The sequence below is a fragment of the Aptenodytes forsteri genome, unplaced genomic scaffold (assembly GCF_000699145.1).
Source record: "Aptenodytes forsteri isolate BGI_AS27 unplaced genomic scaffold, ASM69914v1 Scaffold65, whole genome shotgun sequence".
In the NCBI taxonomy this organism is placed as follows: domain Eukaryota; kingdom Metazoa; phylum Chordata; class Aves; order Sphenisciformes; family Spheniscidae; genus Aptenodytes; species Aptenodytes forsteri.
In genome coordinates, this window is record NW_008795127.1 from 6,640,243 (window position 1) to 6,661,461 (window position 21,219).

Below are 21,219 nucleotides of genomic sequence, written 5' to 3' on the forward strand. Positions count from 1 at the left end.
GTGTTGGGTTGACGGTTGGACTCACTCGATGATGAGGTCTTTTCCAACCTCAATGATTCTATGATTCTATGATCTGCAGCCGCAGATGTGTCATAGCAGACATTGACTTAGTTCTTACTGTGGTTTAGTGGTTATAACTAGGTGCTTGATAACACTTTGTTATTGAAGTTTTTGCAGCTTTAGTAATCTTCATTGTTTATTTCCTTGTGTCTACGTTTATGCTTTTTTTTGCATCAAAGATGCAAAGCCATACTTAACATCGCTTAGGGACATGGTTTAGTGGGCATGGTGGTGTTGGGTTGATGGTTGGACTCGATGATCTTGGAGGTCTTTTCCAACCTTAATGATTCTATGATTCTATGATTCTGTGCCCCACAGCTGCTCTCCTTGATGAAGCACCCTTGCTTCATCAATATATGCTCATTGGTCATTGCATCTGTGATTTTGCTACTGATTTTTTCTTTCTTAGCTCAACCATTAATAAACCACAAATGTCAGACTCACATTTTCAATGACACACCACAGACTACCACACCATATAACTCAACAAGTCAGGGAGACAGACTCAAAAACAAATTTTAAGAGATAATGGTATGCTTCATGCGAAACATTTATTTTGCAGAAACTCACTTTAATATTTCAAGCTGAGGAACTGAAAGGAAACTTCATTGTGCAATGCTCAGTCCTTACATCTGTAATCTCTTCCTTAAAAAGGAGAATGCTGTCCTGGAATTCACTTGAGGGTAGGAAGGTTCAATTAGAGAGCCATGATTTGTGATCATTGCCTTTTTCATCCTAGAGCTTCTTGAAATCTACATTACTCCCGGCCCAGCTGGCCCTTCAGCAAGATCACGTGGGTCATTAATGATCCATTTAGTGATCCATGGCCAATAGAATTATATAGTGGTTTATGTCACTTAGGCGATTTCAATAGAGGTTGGTTAAGGTTTTTCCACTGGCCTGAAGCAGGACAAATTAGGCAATGGGCAAGCTAGCATTTCTGAAAAAGCTTGAATAAATTATGTAATTTGTTTTATTTATTTCTCTTGAACCTGAACTGTTGATATGGCTTTCATGCCATTAAGAAATGGCAATCACGCCATGCTGAGTTTCCGAAACAGATCCATTTAAATCCGGATGAATAAATTTTCCCTGCAACATATCCAAGCTAACAGCCTTATTGAATACCTTCTCAAAATGGTAATGTTCAATATTTTTAAAATATCCCTCACTATTTGCTGTTCTTGTCTGTTCTTTTTACACTTCATTGATCACAGGAAAATTCAGGCTACTTGTGAAGAATAACAGAAAACCCAAAATACTGAATTTCATATTCTTCTTCTTTTCTGTTCTGAATGCTACTTTCTCCAAGGCCCTTTGCATCCTATCTTCTTGGCATGCATGAGTCTTATTCCATCTGCTTTTTTACAATGCAGCTTTTTCATTGTTAGTAACATCCTGCTTGAGTGTTTATAGTTGCCTGTTTGTACAGTTAAAATCCACCACAGAAAACCCAAAATACTGAATTTCATATTCTTCTTCTTTTCTGTTCTGAATGCTACTTTCTCCAAGGCCCTTTGCATCCTATCTTCTTGGCATGCATGAGTCTTATTCCATCTGCTTTTTTACAATGCAGCTTTTTCATTGTTAGTAACATCCTGCTTGAGTGTTTATAGTTGCCTGTTTGTACAGTTAAAATCCACCAGCAATGCAGTGCCAAGATCATAGCAAGGTGCTGATTGACAATACTGTTGTTTTTTTCATGCTGGAGCAACTTTGAGTTTCTTATTCTTTCCTTTCACATCTTTCTTTTTTCTTATTCATAATGAGTTTTCTTTTCCTGTGGTTTTTTTCAACTCTTATTCTAAGGCCGGAGTTTATTTTTACATTTTCATTCAAAATTAGTCTTTTCAAAATAAAATCTTACTACAAATCTAGCACATTTCCAAATGTTATATTTATTTTCAAATTTTTTGCAGCATGTTCTGAGATTTTGTAATATTTCTAGCCATAATTACTGGAATTCCCTAGTTACTGAAATCTTGGCTTCCTGCAATAAACACAGATTCAGGTGCAAAAAAAAAAAATTTAAAAGAATTAAAACCACATTACAATTAAATCATTAAAATATTTTCCAATTGTTTTGTAAGAATGAAATCCTATTCACCCCAATAACTGTTTTGGGGAAGAGTCTGGAATGGAATCCAAGTTTGTTGAACATTAGTTAAAGTATATGATTTAATCCTGGCCCTGTCATGTTTGTCTTTTTTATTCTATCTCCTCTTTGAGATAACTCTTGAACTCAAACCTCCTATTTGGTAAAGCCACACTTGGAACTAACATTAACTTCTGTATCCATTTTCCCCCCTTTTATATATCTATAAATTATGTTTATATATATATGTATCTTCTGCATTGCTGTGGTCATATTTATAATGTAGGTATGTTGGGTGTTAGTCAAAACTAGGTCTTGTAACCAACCTCACCTCCCATTCAAATTGCCAAGCTCCTAACTGTAGGCTACTGGGTCCTTTGTGGACAGACACACTGACACAGACTGACTGACTGAACTTGATTTGAGCAGCATGTCGTTTCTGAGAGAAAGGCACTTCTCCCCTTCTGTTCCTGGGAGGCAGCAGCTGTGAAGGGAAGCTGTCAGTCATCAGCTCCCAAAAAAAGAGGGGACATGTGCAGGCATGTAGACGTGCTGCAGGCTGAGCTGGGAGGCAGGAGCTCACTTCCCAGCTGGAACCAGAGCAGAGCACAATGCTTTTCCTTCCTCCCGATCCTGTCAGAGCTGAGCACTAATGCCATTGCCTGCTGCAGCCTAGCTGAAACTCTCAGAAACAAAAAGGAAAAGGAAAATGCTGCAGCCACAGTCCAGTCTCAGCTGGACTCAAGTCCAGCTAGCACACTGTTATTTAACTTCTCCCTGGCAGTAGGGGCTCAGCTTTCACCTCAGGCTGTCCTTTACTGCTTATTACTGTCTTGATTGACAGCATAAACACAGCCTGTATTTTTTAGATAAATGTGTTAAGAACTCAGGTATGATATGCAATAATCTGTTACATCAATATTTCTAATGTGTTTTGTTTCCTTTAATAGTTTTTCATCACCTTGGTATATCCATACAAGATGTTTTCAGACTTTATAGTGAGAAAGACTTAGGTTTTTTGAGCAGCTTATTCCTTCAGTGTCTGAGACTTTTACAATTCCTTCATTGTAAAAGAAAATGTAGAAGTAGAAAAATAAGCTGTAGGGAAGAATAAAGTCTAAATCTGGTTTTCCATCTTATACCTGTGCACAAAATTTGGAATAATATATTTTTGCTGTTGCTGATAAAGGAAGCAAAAATCAATTAGACAGGCCTGGTGTAGGTCACACAATACTTATCACAGCTGAGTTATGAAATGATGTGAAAGAAAATTATATAGTGATATGCTCATGGAATGCCATTGCTGCTGAATTTTCACTTTAGTTGCAATAAATTATGTGTGCTTTTAAAAACAATATACAGTACTATTTAGTTTTGAAGCTATTTGTCTTGCTTCCTAAAGAGGATTAGTTATCATATAATGCAGTGTAATTAGTTTGCCGGTGGGCATGACTCCAGAGTATGACTGGCAAGCATACCCTGTGTGTGTAAGGCCATATACAAAAGCAGCAATGCCTATCCAACAGCAGTACAAATTCTAAGTGGAATACAGTAAAGAGGTAAATCACTGAGCAAAACGCTTAGCTGCATTCAGTAATAGTAACAATACTTTCTACCCAATCTTACTTCACAAATAATTTTTGTAGATAACAGTTTAATTAGTTCCCATCTAGTAATGGAAAAATTAAGGATGGCCTTAATAACTGGTTGGAAGGGACCTCAGGAGCTCTCTACTGAAGCAGGGCCAGCTCTGAGATCAGATGAGGTTGCTCAGGGCTTTATCCAGTCAGGTCCTGAAAACCTCCAAGGATGGAGCCTGTACAACTTCTCTGAGTGACCTGCTCCACTGCTGGACTGTCCTGGGGGAAAAAAAATTCCTGATCATTTCTTGTTTCAGCTGAAGTCCTTTGCCTCTTTTCTTACCCCTGTGCACCTTTGGGAAAGTGCTGGCTCCGTCCTCATCATTTCTGGGGGCTGAGGCCTTGCAGCACGAGGTGTGGGCTCATGCCAGCATGACCATGCCCCATACCTCCATGCCCCACCCATGGAGGGCAGGGAGCAGCGGTGCAGGAGAGGGCTGTGGAGAGATTGTTGCCTGCCAGTCCCACAACCTGCAAGAAAAGATTGGCTGTACGTGAACTGTTCCTGACAATCATTCATCTCACCTGCTTGTTGTTACCTTGCTAACTGATGGCTGCTTACTACCTGCAGGTCTCAGCTGCCAGAGGTTTTCACCTCACAAATGCTGGGAGGTGAAATGGCTTTAACTGACATTTATTTGCTGTCACAACAGAAAAATGTCCTGAGCATACTATGCCTTTCCATTCCTAGAGATGCACTTTTTACATCGGTTTCACCTGTCATGAAGGCAGAGGGTTTTGCAGTTGCTCTTCAGGAGAGTCCAGGAGTCTGGCAAAGATATGTGAGAATGGCCAGAGATGGCTCCCCAGAGGAGGGGAAGGAATGAGCCTGAACAAGAGACTAGGGGGGGGAACATAATACCATCTCCAAGGACAAAAAAAAGTCTATCATGGGGACCAAAAATTGACAAAAATAAGAATTAATGACTTCAAGCTAGAGAAAGATTGTCATTCCACATTAGAATTAGGGGTTTAGTGCTAAGGAAGGTAGCACTGGAATAAAACCTTCTTTGCTTGGGGCAGTTTTGCAGGTTTGTAAGAGGAGCTGGAGGACCATCCGTCAGGTACGACAGTCCTGTCATTGAGAAGGAGACAGATGACATTTCAAGATCTCTTCCAGTTGTACTTTTTATGATTCTATGACTTTCTATTGTTAGCTCATTAATAGTGTATATAAATGTGTAATATTTAAAATTGTGTAATATCTAAAGCAGTTAGTGTTGATGGTTTCAGACTAAAATAGTCACTAGACTTGGGAAGCCAAACTTCAGTAGAGAAAGCAGTGAATGCTCAAAAACAAGTATACAAAATGTGTTCATTTAAATGTTTATGGAAAATTGCTTTAATAACAGTTATGCGGTGCAACTCTGGGCATGCTTCTAAGGATTTAGGATAGAAATGCTAAAGGAAAATGAGTATTTAAAGTGAATGACAGAAAAATCTAAGCAGCAAACTTTTAGGGGAGAATGAATTCAAGGATTCAAAAAGGTAGCTGCAGAAGAATGAGGTTTTCAGAGTAACTTTGTCTTTTGGTTGTGTGTTACATGGGTTGTGTCCTTTGATGTGAATGGATAGTCAATCCTAAAGGCTAGTTTACAGGCCAGTCTGTGTGTCTGATCAAGCCCTCAATGCCATGCACTGTGCACAGATCAATCCCATTAAGCAATATTTAATAGCTAGAATAATTCCAGTGCGCATAAACATATTTCAAAGGCATACATGAAATAGCTGAATATATTATAAAGAAAAGCGGAATTCCTTGTCTGAACCACAGACTTTTACAAAATTCCAGTCAACCACTTACCACATGGTCAGACACTTAGCTTTGATGAATTTCAGACAACAATTTATAGAAGACAGATGCTATTAAGGGGTGTCTGAGGTAAACAAGGGGGTTTTGGTAGTTTTTACCCAATTTGGGCCATTATCAGCTCTGAAGAAGGCATTTTGTAATTCCTGCAGAAGTTCAGAGAAGCTGACATGACATGCTGCAGCATCTTGGCTATTTAATCTAGGACATATCTTAGTTGTAAAATATGGGGTGTGCCATATAAAGGGTGATCCAGCTTCCTTTGATTCTGTAATTTCTCAAAACCTCTGATTGCCATTTGTTACTACTTGCTAAGAATGCAAAGTGAAAGAGAGAGCGTGCTCTATGAAGGCTTTTCGAGCTATTTAGAATCTCTTCATGTGGCTGAAGAGGAATAACAGTTCCCTTGATCAACATTTCCACTCCCCACGTATTTGATCTCGATCCCAGTTTGGGGGGCTTGATTTGCCTGTGACTAGGCTTCCGTATAGTTAAGCTAAGAAGTCTGATATGAACATCTAATTTTGTAACCCTTTTGTTGAAACACTTTTGCTGAGAAAAGTTCTGAAAATTCAAGGGTGTTGGGTCCTAACCCAAACCTGAACTCTAACTTTGGTTCAGTCTTATTCACAAATACAAATTTTATCCTCATTCAAGATCAAGATTTTTACCACCACCTCCTCAGTCACCAATAACAGTTCTTATAAATATCAATGTGCTGTGGTTTGTGATACAAAACTACCCTTGGTTTAAATCTTACTGTGCAGAAGTAATTTAATAAGAAAGTAATTGTCAGAGGGACAATCCAATTTTCACATGGGAAGTAATGAGCTCCTTTCCAAGAAAACAAGGCACTTAAAATCCTTTCACTGAATATAAAAAATTAGCAATGGATTTTCTCATGCTATCATGTTCTCCTACAAACTTTTGACGTAAAAAAAAAAAATTCTGGCATTTCATCAGCTGCATAGATTGGCAAAGCTAAAAAAGGATACATGGGTGAATTGAGGGGCAGAGTACAGCAGTTGACTGCTCTTTTTTGACAATACACCTCTCTTTCAGACCCTCACCAGCTACATTACAAATGTGCAGACTCCCTTAAGTTCTTTGTAGTGGTGTCCTGAAGAAAAACATCTGAGAAGCCCCCAGACCCTACAATGTCTGTAAAATCAGCATAACCTCACCTGTAAAAATAAGGTTACAGTTATGTGGTCACTTTGCACCAACATAAATCCAGGCTCTTGCAAAAGAAAGAAAAACTGGTACAGCTTTTTGTCCTGCCTCTGTTTAGCCTTCCTTGGCCAGAACTGACATCTGCATGGCTGCACGAAGAACCAGACCAGGGAACTGACACTGCTCATCACTACGCCTTTCCCAGGGACCATGTTCAGCTGGATCCCCGCTGGCTCACTACTGGATACTAGCACTGGCACAAGGGGAGGTGAGGGGCAGCCTGGGAGAGTAGATGAGGGAACAGCAACTTGTAGTAGAACTGTGAATTTTGGGAAAATTAAAGTAACCATGAAACCATGACCCATATCAGATCATGATTTTGATATCTGTTTTTTAAAACTAAGTTCAGAGGACTATAAACAGAAAAAAGTACAAAGTCACTAAACAATTGAGTTCTGATCACACTTGAATCCTGAAATACTAAACTGTTATTAATATCATGTAAGGTGAAAATATATTTTAAATCATTGACTACTGTAAGGTTAAGTAGTGGATTTACTATACAGTAGTGAACGTCCTTTAGAGTTTGTCTTGGTGTTGAAAGGAATCTTTGCAAGAAAGAAATGAGCAGTCTGCACAATCCATGGAGAGGTATAGCCAATAGATATAGAGCCTTTAGCTCATTGCTAAAGGCAAAATCAAGTGCACTTATATAGCTAACAATCAGTCTTCAGACAGTAAATATTAGAGAAGCTATGCAGAATACGTGGATTTACAGCAAAGCACCAGTCTTGCAGCAGTGTGGTGGGCAAAACTGGGAGGCAAGCAAGTAAATCTTTGAGCTTTGGGACTTTCAAATAATGTTTGACCACAACTTTTTCTGAACATCATCCTTAATTGTAGGAAGAGACCTGGTCTCCCTCTTCAAAGTCTTGTTCTTGGAGATGCATGTGCTATAAATACCATCACTGTTATAATGATTTTGGGGGTTTTTACATTGATTAAGCCTTGCAGTAAAAAGGTCATTCAGTTTTACAAATGTTTTTCTCTACATACTGACAACTAAATCAGTCGTGTCATGCAAGTCACATGCAAACATAAGTAGCGTTCTGATGATCTGTTACAATGCTTTCGCTGCAGAGAACATACTGCCACTGAAAGAAACAGTGCTATTTTGAAGTTCACTGTTTCTAAACAATTTCAGTCTTATTAGACAAGAGTTTAAATTCTCAGCTTCCCTCCTCTATTTGTCACGAAATGTCTGCACAAGAAAAACATGACTCTGCTATAACTTCTGGAAGTTTGCAACAGCCTTCATCATCCATTGCTACATCTGCCACAACAGTAAGGTTAAGAAAATCTTTAAACAATTCTCTCGGGACACTTGCATGTTAGTGCATTTTTTTCTGATAAAATGAACCAGAATTAACACCAAAATATTTAAAAGAGATTTCCAAATAGCTTTGCATAGAAGGGTGCTCTATGCAGGGACAGAATATTAACAGTGCAGGAAAGTTTTGTATATTGCCAAACTTCACAGAAGTTTGCTCTTCTACATTTGCAGAAAATAACTCCACTTTTGTATTTTTGTTGTTTTCTGTACCACAAAAATGTCCTGTTTGGATTAGCATTAATATTTCCCACTCAGGTAGCCATTGCCTTACCTTTTTAATACCATTTTCATCCCAGTGGTACTTATTTGTTACTTCATTTTTCTACAAGCCTTATTATCTGATCTGCACTTTATTCAGTGCAGATTTATTTTTTATTCAGCTGCACTTTAGTGCTGCTGAATAGCACAACAAAGAAAAAAAATTATCTGATCACTTTATTCAGTGCAGATTTATTTTTTATTATCTGCACTTTATTCAGTGCAGATTTATTTTTTATTCAGCTGCACTTTAGTGCTGCTGAATAGCACAACAAAGAAAAAAAAAACAAATTATGTCTTCCATTTTACCCATCTTGATAATAGGACTGTAACCGGGTCTTGTCATATCACACATAGAACATCCCACCCCACATCACAACACATCGCCTCGTCTCTTTCAACCTGCATTCTTAATTTAACCCTTAGATTTATTTTTTATTCAGCTGCACTTTAGTGCTGCTGAATAGCACAACAAAGAAAAAAAAAACAAATTATGTCTTCCATTTTACCCATCTTGATAATAGGACTGTAACCGGGTCTTGTCATATCACACATAGAACATCCCACCCCACATCACAACACATCGCCTCGTCTCTTTCAACCTGCATTCTTAATTTAACCCTTAATTTAATAGATTAGCATTTTAACCATCTAAGACAGCCATTTCTATTTCTCACCTGGAAGAAGCTGGACAGTGGTTTATGGGTTTTGATTCTCATGTTATGCTGTGATACTTCCCTCACTGCACAAATGAAGTAGGTCCATTCTGCAGTAGAGCAGATTAACTGGTGACTCTCATTTAAAGCAGGTCTTATGCATCTGGTTTCACACTTTTTGTGCCTTGATCCTGGGTGTCCTTTCAGACACGTGGTTGCTTGGACTCCCTTAGATTCAGTATGGTTGGTATATACCTGTCTATATCATATAGCTTTCCATACAAGAACTTGAGCTCTTCTCTTCACATTGGATTCCCCACCTCGTTCTTTCTGAACGTTCTTTCTTTCATCAACTCTGAAGTTCCCTATTTCTTTGTTGCCTCTTTACAGAGGTCTCCATATTCTAGTCATGCTTCAGGGTACAGGGGAAGAAAATACTCTTTGCTGAATGCACCTTATCTCAGCTTTCCTTATTCCCTTTCTCTTCTAATGGCCTCCTCCAGACATGAGAGGGATTGGAAACTGTTTGTGTTTGTCAGACGAGCCTAGTGAATCTCTCATGTAAATGGCTAACTTGAGCAAGATTACTAAAAACTGAATGATAAATGCAGATTCTTCTGTCTCTAGCTAGATATCTAAATAATTGACCGGATTATCAGAAGCCATAAGCACTGGGCTGATTTCAGTGAGCTGCAGGCTATTGCAAAATGTTCCTATATTTTGTCATTCAATATATAAAAATTCTCAGGCAACTCTTGGTAACGAGCCAACCCAATGGATTTTTTTTTAATTAGTCTCTCCAGGTAAACTTGTAATATTTAGTTCTGCATTTAGAAAATGCCAAATTTAAACCTATTATCAAGGTACTAAGTTTCTTCACTGCACAAATCAGAGTGCATGCGTGCATGTGTGTGTGTTTATGTGACTTGTAAATACATAGAAATATAAATAAACCAATAGGACTCAAAAGAGTTATATAAAACTAAAGTAAAAGGCAGAAGCAGCTAAATATTTATATTTTTAACAAAAAAACCCAAATGTATGATAACTTGGATATCTTCAAGCTAAGCCCTCATGGCAAGATTTACAAAGTTAAATAACCAGCTAAACCTGCTCCCCTCCTCTGAGGATTTGTTATAATTTTCGTATAACAGGACATTTCTTCCATAATGCCTCCTAGCTTTGCACAAACATTTTGCTTGCACAGAAAAGCAAATATAGGAAAATTTCTGCAACCTGTTAAGTTAACTGGACTTGAAACACTCAGTGGAGGCTCCCCCCCCAGGCAGACAGATAATAGGCAAATTGATTAAGGTATTATTAGCAAGGGAGAGTGCACAGTGGTTTGTGGGGTTTAATTCTCATGTCTGTCTTAGGCCTGATTCAAAGTCCACTGCAATTGTGGGAATAGTCCCATTAATTTCAGGAGGCTGCTCGGTACTACTACTGCAATATCTTCAGGTATTGTGGGGTCATTAATAGACTTCATATATGTAGTAGCCATTACCTGGCTTCTATGTTTTCATTGGTAAACTGGAGGACAAACTAGATTTTATATTCCTTCCTCTTCCCCCATCCTCTTTGCACCGTCTTCAGTGCAGTGTAAAACTGAAAGTATTGGATCTGCTTTCCATATGTAAACAATTCCTTAGTTCCAGGTTTTAAATGCATTAGATGATGTCTTCAGAGGAAAGCTTTTTTCCCATGAGGACAGTCAAGGATGAGAACAGGTTGCCCAGAGAGGTTATGCATTCTCTATCCTTGTGTGTTTCCATAACCTGACTGAATCAAGCCCTGAACAGCTTGGTCTGATCTCACAGCTGGCCCTACTTGAACAGAAGGTTGGTCTAGAGACCTCCGAAGTCCTTCCAACCAATTAACCTATGATAAGCCTTATTTTGTTCTGTCCATGTACCTATTCTTTGTCTCTTTCAGACCTTCAGAGTGACAAAGGGTGAAGAAATTGAGGCAAGGGGATCACAGGTGGAGAGAACAGTTTAAACAAAGTGTCCTAAATGCCACACTGGTTCTCACTATAATATTGTTTGTGTCCTCTTTAAAAAGCATATTGCAAGAAGTGTTAAAAAATATCACAGAATCACAGAATGGTTGAGGTTTGAAGACACCTCTTGAGATTGTCTAGTCCAAGCAGAGTCAGAGCAGGTTGTCCAGGACCGTGTCCAGTCAGATTTTTAATATCTCCATGATGGAGACTCCGTAACCTCTCTGGGCAACCTATTCCACTGCTCAGTCACCCTCACAGTAAAGTTTTTTTCTTAGGTCTAAATGGAATTTCTTGTATCTTGATTTGTTCCCGTTGCCTCTTGTCCTGTCTCTGGGTACCACTAAGAAGCACCTGGCTCTATCTTCTTACTCACTCATCAGACAGATCCTTCCTGAGCCTTCTCTTCTCCAGGCTAAAGAGTTCCAGCCTTCTCAGCCTCTCCTCATATGAAAGATGCTCCAAACCCTTAATCATCTTCACTGGACTTGCTCCAGTATGTCCATGTCTCTCTTGTACTGGGGAGTCCAGGACTGGACCCAGCACTGAATCCAGATATGTCTCACCAGGGCTGAATTCGAGGGAAAGGATCCCCACCTTGTCCTGCTGGCAACGTTCTTCCTAGTGCAGCCCAGATACTGTTGGTCATTTTTTGCCATGAGGTTGCATTGCTGGCTCATAATTGTCCTCACCTTTGTGTTTCCAGAAGCGAGTGTCTCATGTCTTAAGGAGGAACGAATCACAAGTAAATTATGAAGTATACTAATGGGCCAAATATGTGAAATCTTTTGTGTCTGACATATATTCAGGTATATTTCCCTAAGTACAAATTTTCTTTTAAGAATGGGGTGTCCTAAGTGTTTGTGCCGCATCAGGCATCCAGACACCTGTAACTCTCATTCTCAAACACTTCCAAATTGGATGAATATGGACAGTCAGAGTCAAAAAAACTTGTCATGGTTCAAATATTAATTTCCATGATGATCAGTTTTATTGCCCGGAGAAATTAATTTCTAATATTATGGAAATTGAAGTCCTCAGAAAGTCTTTGCATTTTTAACTCTGTTATACAGATTATAAAATTGTGATATAACATTTTTAAATATTATAAAATAGAAAGGTTAATAATAGGTAAATTCAAAGAGACTCAATGATTTGTGATCAATTTACTTACATTTTCTCACATGCTGCTCCTTTCAGATGATACAATTTGGAGTTTGGACTTCCCACAGTCTCACAGTAATGATTCTATTCATTTGATTTCAATAGATATGAGGACCCCTGTGAGTGATCATTGACATCAATTCGTCTTTCTTGGTTTACTTTGAATATTTAGTTTGATAAATCAAAAAGCCTGAAAATTAGGCTTAAACAAAATCACAAAGACCAGAATGGATCTCCTGAATGGCAAACCCTCCCTCTGATTTAACTGCAAAACTAAACCAAACCGAACCAAACCAGCTTCCTTTCCACCAATCTATAAAGTAGGCATATTAAATATAAGTACATAAATAGATTCACTTATTTGTGTATTTGTAAAACACATGCCAAAAACAGACATGTATCCAAGCTAATTTCATAATGTCGTTGATGCTGATTTCATTTCTGATGATTAAGTAGAGCCACTATTTTGCCTTGTTTGACTCCGTCTGATTTATAGCATAATAGGAAAGCAATAAGAAGCTCACTGAAGTATTTTCTTGTTGATCCTGCACAAGATTAATAGATCTGAGGTAGTTTTGCAATAATATAAAAAATGCAGCATCAGTCATCTTTCACTGACATTCTGTTTAATCACAGTTCTATTTAATCACAGTATTTTTCCAGTCTGATAATTAGTGCTCAGATTACTGTCATAATATTCTCCACAAAGCTGAAGTTGTTCCCCTCATAACAAACAGAAATGGGGTTCAGTAAAGGTAAAAACTTGCTTTTTGCTTACTTTGTAAGTCATAGTCATAAAAGTTTAGTCATAAAAGGTGACTTTTAGAATAAGTATAGTGCTAATTTACAAAATATTAAGAGGAAGAAGGAAATCAGAAAGTAACTGAACATTGTTTATGCTGGAAAGAGTGTGATTAATGATTTTATGTTTTAACTAAATTTTTTTCCACCTAATGAAGACAGATGATGTTCATACTGTGCTCTGTGCCTCTATGGGATTTGATTTTGGCAAATTTTCATAGTCATAATCCTGACATGATCCTAAATCAGGAATGATTACTGGGAGTTGGGTGTCATCAGGCTGGCTACTGTAAACAAGTGTAACTCCAAAGATAGAGAGATGGATTTCACCCATCATCTGTAGTTTATGAAATTGTATTCTAAGTATAAGATAATTATCTTCTACATTGGATGAGATATACGATTTAGAGTTGTTAATTTTAGGTCTGGGTTTGCTTCTCTTAGTTACCTGAGTTAGCGCCACCAATTATTATTTTCATTAGTATTGCAGGAAAATTCATATAATGTTAATGCAGTAATGACTGTTTGAGAAGTTTATGTTTTCTATTAAAATCTGCGCATGGTGATATGACAATAGCTAGAAAGTGACCTTGATTGACTTAGTTTCTTACTACAGAGCTGCTGTGTTTCAAGAGCAACCACTTCATCAGTAACTACTGCCTACAGTCCCTGCTGAGTTAACACGGCCATGATTCCTCAGATTGTTTTGTCCTGAGGTATTTGAGTGATTTTCCATTTCATCAATAGTGAATTGCTAAATTTCATTATTAAAATAACATCTCTGCTAGATAGTTTACTTGGCCGACATGAAACATGGAAAACTATGATCAAAACTGCCTGAACTAAAATAGAGTACAGCCTACAGGTTGAGTATGTGTTTAGGCAAAAAGAGCTGCAGAAAGGAAGTTACTAAAGAGGAATGCTTTTGTTTAAATTAAATTAGCTTTGAACGTGAAAGATGACAAGGTTCTGCAGTGGAAATCAGGTTAAATTTAGGAGGCCTTACCTGTGAATAGCATATGGGTTTGAAAGATCTGTGAAAAGTTAGGGAAATGGAGAAGCTTCACCTCACTTCTAGTCCCAAAATCTTCCAGTTCCTGGTATTCATCAGCTTGAGTATATTTGGATTCTATGCCCTCTGTCATTTTCCAACACATTTTCCTCTTTTCCCCAGAGTGCACCGCTACCCCTGTAAGCACTATGCTCCATAGAAGGAGCCATATTTTGGGTCTAGAAGTGTAAAAAGCATGCATTTTGTTAAGAGAGTATGTTCTTCAGAGGTTGACTTTCTGATGTTATTATATTTATTACATTTCTCTTAAGAATATAGTAGTGAAAATCACAATTACTACATTATATAGCAATCAAGTGCCTATGAAGTCTTCACTTTTGCAAACTTAACTTATTTGTGGTTTTAACGGGAACTAAAAAGTACATGTAAATCAGTGCTATGGAATACTTTATATCTGGAAAAATTGAGTCAGCTATCTAAAATTCTTGTAAGAAGAATTAGAAGAAAAGCTACTTTCCCAAAAACATGCATGAATGTGTAGGGATATTTGCATGCATGAGCATATCTCCTCACCTGTGCATGTGTACACCAGTGTATGCTTATGTTAGTTGTTCCATTTTCAGTCTATTTTAAATATTAGTTCAAAATATGGTTTACAGTAGTAACCTTACTGTGATTTTTGCTGGTGTCTAGGCCTTTTGTTTCATGTCAAAAAGGAATGGAATGCTTTAGTTTTTTCACTGTGTTTTAATGTTCTCTGCCTGCAATTCCTCCAATATAATGAAGAATAGGACTCTAAGATGGTACTGTAGAGTGTAAAATTTAGAGAAAGATAAAATTCTTAGGTATTTTTCAAAGTCTGTGAACAGTATGCTGCAATGTAGGATGAAAATTACACATCTGATTTATACACCTGTTAGTAAAAATCAACAGATAATTCCAAAATACTATATATTGCATTCTTCTTTGTGTTTGTTTTCAGTTCAGATGAAAACCTTCACAGTATAAAATCAGTGATTTAATAACTTTCTACTTTTTACAAAGGGTATTTTTTAGCAAGGAAAGATGAGAATGGGTAATTTAATGCCATCTGAAATACATAGCATTAATACAAGATCTTAAGTCAGTCCAGCTGGCTGCAGATCAAGAATACCAGACAAAACTCAGCCAACTCTTTCCATAAAAGATCTTTTTCTTTTGTGGGTAATTAAGCTCCCCTTGCTGTTGTGCAATAGGCTTGCCTCTAAAAACCAAGGTCTCCTTTTCAAAGAAATTATGAGCATCTTGACACAAGAGTGTGGGGGAGGAGCGAGGCTGGTGGTGCCCTGATGGCCCTAACAGAGGGCTGTTTGGAGCGGGACATCCTCTCCCTTTCCCACAGGGAACCCCACTGGCACTAATGGGGTTGTCTGCTCTGGTCTGGAAACCAGCAGATGCTTTGAAAGGGAGCCCTTACAGGGAAGGTGGGAGTGATTCAATCCCCCTGAGAATATGAAGAGAGAGCACAAAGTTAGTTTTGTGTACTAACTACTTTTGTACAAAATTTTTGCTGTGAAAATTAAAATAGGTTTTACTCTTAAAAGTACATCTTTTCAAAAGGTACCCTTTGCTTCAGCTCTACTCAGCTGAAAGAGGCATGTGGGAAAAGGGGCTATAATAGGAAGAAAAGTGTGTGTGTGTGTTGTAAAACAGTGGCTACAGGAGAAGGTGAAAAATACACTTAGAGAAATAAAGGGTTTAAGATAGAGGAAGAGAAGGGTATCTGCTTCAACTGTTTTGCCCTGCCCTGATAAGAGAAAATGGATGTATTAAATCCAAACTTAACTAGTGTTGTACTCCTTGACTGGTTTCTTTTATTTCAGAGTAGGTTAAAATCATCATAACATTCTGATAATATGGGTATAAAAGTTGCAAACTTAAAAACAAAAAGGGGGGAGAGGTACTTTTTAGAAATACTCTGACTAATGTTGCCTTTGTACAGTGTTTGTTGTTTATCTGTCAAACGTCCAAGATCAAAAATATAACATTATGCACAAAGGACATTATATTCAGAAATTGCCAGGTGTTCTCCATGCAGAGTGCTATAGGGACATCATGTTAATAAACAACTTCAGTTTGTGCAGGCACAAAGCAGCTTGGTAGTAAAAAGACAAACAAGCACTTGAAGACAGAGGAGTACATAGGGAAAAAAAAATAGTGTTATTTTTTTCAATAACAGTATAAGCTCCAAAATGACAAAAATGTCTAAAAAAAGTGGCTGAATCTCATCTGCAACTTTGTTTTTTAAAAAATTGTAATTTTGTTAGCATTGTTTGCTGACGATAGCAACAGGACTCATAAACTGTTTTCCTTGTAAAAACGTTGGGATTTCTTTTAATATGACCTTAACTTTGGAGTTTAATACTTAATTTAGGAGTAATTCAAGCATCTTTCATTCTGGGAACAGTTACAATGCTTTCTGTTCTAAACATATGAATATATTCAAATTTAACTAGCTCCTTTATCACACCAGTGAGGATAAAAATTAAAAGAAATACTGTTTCTTCCAGTTCATGACCTGAAGTATTTCCTCTTTGTGTGGAGACATGTTAAAAATAAAATCTCCAGGCAAATAAATTCTCAAGTTTGACCTACTGTATATGCTTGTGATACATTCCTGAATTGCCCAATGCAAATGCCTAAAGGCAGGAATTAAGGCTGTAAGGGCAGTCTTTGACCAGGCACCTTTTAATGCCTGAGTTTTGACTTCATAATGGTAAAGGTAGGATTTTTGTATAATTCTGTAAATGTAATTTATATTATTGTGTACTAATTTGGAAGGTAAGTAGCTATCAGTGGGGAAAAATCTGAGAGACTGGATGCAAAGGAAATACTGTGTTTTCAAAAGAAAACAAATGAATTGCTAATATATTGCTGGCTTTAGATCATATCACACTTCGGTAATAAAATCTCAGAAGGGAGATACGAAGAAGACAAATAGGCGATAAAGCTCTTGGAAATTTATTAGATAATATCAAGGCTAAAACTGTTTAAACATAAATTAATCTTATAATAATATTTATTTAGTGTGTTGCACTGAATTTCCAACTCAAGATTAGCCTTTTTTTATTAGTACATGTTGAAATTTTGGTATAATGTTTAGGATTTCATGTATACAATTTAATAGTCCCCTGGCCAAACAGAAGGTGATTATTGTGTTAGTCAGTAAATTGTGAACATAGAAACTATACTTAAAATGTTAAAACTTCTCGCGACAAGGTTGATGCCAACAGCAGTCAGAACGACAAACCATTGCTAGGACTTCTGAACAGAATAGCTAAATTCTGTACTGATAATATTATTGTTTTCTGAAAGAGGTGTTTGCCTGCAAAGCCAGCCCATTGTGTCAAGCCTGAGTATCACTTTGAGCAATATTTTGCCACCTCTTCATTTCAGCAGATTCTTCTCCAACATTCTCAATCTGCTACATGCAGAGCAAGTTTATACTTTTTCGGCAGGATAAGTCAAACAATTTGCTTGGGGAAAATTCCAGATTTTTTTTTTTGTCTTCCTGTAAAATGCCTGTTATCTCTCTGGTCTGAAAAAAAACACAAACAAAAAAAAAAACCCCACCCAGTCACCACTACTCGTTTTGTTGTGGTGTGGCAATTAACTTTTGGGTTGTAAGTCAAGTGTAACTTTTAGGTTGATTAGCCTTTCCAATTTTATATTTCCAAGCAAAACTAATAGAAATAAACACATAGTTAGGGGACTGTGTGGGAGGCTAGTTTTGGTAACAGCACTGGACCCCTCTGGATGGGTAAACTGGCTACCATCTCACCCACCATGGCAAATGTAGCCCCATGCCACAAAGGAGGTCATGTCTCCTTTGTTAGCAGACCCTTATTTGCTCCATTGGATTTTCTGCACCCATTAAATAACTGTTCTGACATTTGCAAACTTCAGACGTCAATTTAACATCGGTTAAAATGAAGATGCATGGAGTTTCAATTAATCATTTGGGACACTGTTTTCAGTTTGAAAGAAAGTGAAACTTAACCCATTTCACTGATTGCTATGTTGTTTTGAGGTAATATTCTCTCAGGGTCATTCTAAACTCAGTTCAGGTTCATCAGGAGGTCCTGCAAATTCATCAGCTTTTTCAGCAAACCAATCCAAAATATCATGTTGTAATAAAAAATGAAATACACAGTTTTCCTGGATTTGGCCTTTGCTTTGAACGTTGTTCATAACTCTGCTATGGACTGACAGATTTGTATTTCTGCTTTTCTAAGATTTAGTTAACTAACCTTCGGTCGGCTCTGTCTTCACATAAAGACCATGTAGACCATGTTTTATATGACTATTTTATCTATACAGTTCCTTTAATTCTAGCAGGAATCATTTAATTCATGTTTTGCAACGTCTTTGAAGAAGTCTATAAAAAACCCTCTAATAGAATCTTAACTAGTTAGGAGAAGTTACTGTGTAGCCTGAAAAACAGTTTAATGACTATCAAAAAAGGCTGATTTGGGCACTTATATTACCTACTTCTTGAACACAATGAAGTAATTATAACATCTTTGTTTCCTTTTCTTGAGAAGGATTCATAAAAATATTATTTTAAGTGAGTTAATGGAACTTCCTATTTTCTAACTTCCTATTGTTAAAATCCAGTGGGGGTTTTCATATTCCTGAATTTTGAGGCAGGCTCATTGGCTAACTTTTGCATTAACTCTCTGTATAAAGGGGAAAGAGAGGGAGAAATTCCTTAAGAGCATTATTTATTCCATCTAACTGAAGATCTTGCTTTGAGTTGTTCTTTCAAGGATCTTTTCTGTCTCCATTTGGTACAAATGGAGTATAGGAAAATAAGCTGCATAAACTAGGTGTTTAAGGCTGTGATGTAAATACCCCTCATCCTTCTCTCTTTCCAGTCGGAGGATCTACAATGCTGTATTTACTATAATGTTATCGTATCTCATGTATATCAAGAATTTCCAACCAAGACAGAAATCTCTGCCAAGAATTGACAAAACATAGTTACGCTGATGAGTTCCGCAAGGAAAAGTCCTGAGCCGGAAAATGCCTTCTTTGAACTTCCTTCTCTCCCATTTCAATCATACGTTAACCTTCATCATTTGTATTTGTACAATCAAATTAACTAACTTGGGGTGAATATTTGGAGGCAGGGTTTAGAATCACTAGCTCTTTAAAGAGTCTGTGTATCAAGGAAATGATAATGATGTATTTGTACATCATTTTTTAATTTATTTAATTGCTATAATGAATGTATATTAAATATTAATATAGCTTGTTTTCCCAGCAGTAAGTCAGTGCTCTGTGAATTGATTACACAAAACAGTATTTTTTTTAAAAAAAAAGATATTTTTCTGCTCGTTATTCAATGTACTTTCATGCCAAATTAATGCTCTTAATTTGAGCTTATTCTTTCCAAGTAATGCTGTTTCAGATTTAACAATTGTATATTCTGTTCCTTAGGAAATAACAGAAGATCGGGACCGATCACGACTGGATTCAATGGTGCTGTTAATTATGAAACTGGACCAGCTTGATCAGGATATTGAAAATGCTCTCAGTGCAGGCTCTTCCCCATCCAGCACCCCAACATACCAACGGAGGCATATACCTGTAAGGCAGTTTGCTTAATCTTTCTTATTATTCTGAGAAGAATCTGGTTTTACTTCACTCCCCCCCCCCCCCCCCCCCCCCCCCCCCCCCCCCCCCCCCCCCCCCCCCCCCCCCCAGTCCTCACATTTATCAGCTCCTTGGTTTCAGAACTAAAGCTTTTTTTGTAAAGAATTTGCCAGGTATTTTTGTTTGTATATATGTATGTTTTGAAGGCAGTAATAGTGGCATCCATTATTTCCTTTTGGCACCATTTCATAAATGAGAGGTTCAGAGCTCCCAGATGAAAGAAAGGAAGATCAACAAGATTCAGAAAATGTCTGGCTCTCTAATTATCGCTTACTGTAAATGCAGAGTCAGCACAGAGTCAGGATCACACCAGTCTCAGATCATATGTGTATGTGTCATTTGACATTAAATAGTTAGAACTGAAAGTAAGTCTGAGCTACAGGTCTTGTTTTTCTGCTAGTGGGAGGGTCCATGAAATTTTTGGCAGAGACACACTTGGGAAATCCTCTGTCATTCAAAACAAGATTCTGGGCAGAACTTTAATTGTTTAAATTTCTTTAATTATTTGATTTATTTAAATGAGATAATTCCTTGCTGAGAGTAGTCTGAAGAGAGACTAGACAGCTCACAAGCATGATTGATGCGTTCTTTTTTTCTGAAAAATGTTTACACATGTAACTGTGAAGAACACGAAATGGCTGACCCAAGGTGTTCTCATGCAGGCTTCCTGTTAAATTCACCCACATGTGCTGCAGCTGTTTTTCAGTTTAAGAAACCTGAGAAATACTGCCCCAAGATCTCTAGGCTAACATTCAGGTCGTTTGTTTTTGTTAGCGGTATTTTCTTTTAAATAATGAGGGGGTTTTCCTATTAAAGCCAGACTTCGTTACTGCTGTATAGTCAAGTGCGTGGTCTGTAGGTGAGAAAAGCTATATTTACGTTTCTGTGGGTTTGGTCAGCTGAAGATTATATAATATGTCATTTTTAAAGGACATAACATAATTACACTTTTAATAGTTAAACATTTTCCCCCTGGATATCAATGTTCTCACAGTATCTCCTTGAGCACTGATGGGAGAGGAAAGCTGAAATACAATGTTAACATCTGTTCTCCATATCTCGCCAATGAGTGCCAGCATTTTAGCTAATTTCTTACAGCAATAAAGGGAGTTGGGGCAATCTGTATAAGTAAGCCTGCATGATAAGGAGAGGCGGTACCTGTTTCCATGCTGCAAAGCAGCCCTCCAGAAAGACAGCTTGCATCAAGCATGGTATATATGCTATTTATATATGCTAATTTTCTAGGAATTTTTGAGCCTTTGAGTATTATGAATCAGAAGATCAAAAAACTTGGTTTTCAGGGCACTTGTGCATTGTGTTCAGTCTCATATCGATTTTATAGTAACGAAGCATTTGAAGGTGATGCAAAAACATGGGTAATGGGACAGGGAACGTGGTTCTGCACTGTGGCAGCATGGCTCTGCTACGCAGGAGCTTCTAAGAGCAGCTGTACCCAAG

General features: G+C 37.5%; 1 protein-coding gene across 1 annotated transcript in view; it reads left to right on the forward strand.

Moving 5' to 3' along the window:
- The window catches only part of LOC103897429 (rho GTPase-activating protein 7), a 175,894-nt gene that overhangs the window by 42,622 nt on the left and 112,053 nt on the right, over positions 1 to 21,219 (forward strand). Inside the window, exon 3 of the mRNA XM_019471542.1 lies at positions 19,546 to 19,695. Within this exon, the coding sequence (XP_019327087.1) occupies positions 19,546 to 19,695 (150 nt within the window). The remainder of the gene's footprint in view (positions 1 to 19,545; positions 19,696 to 21,219) is intronic.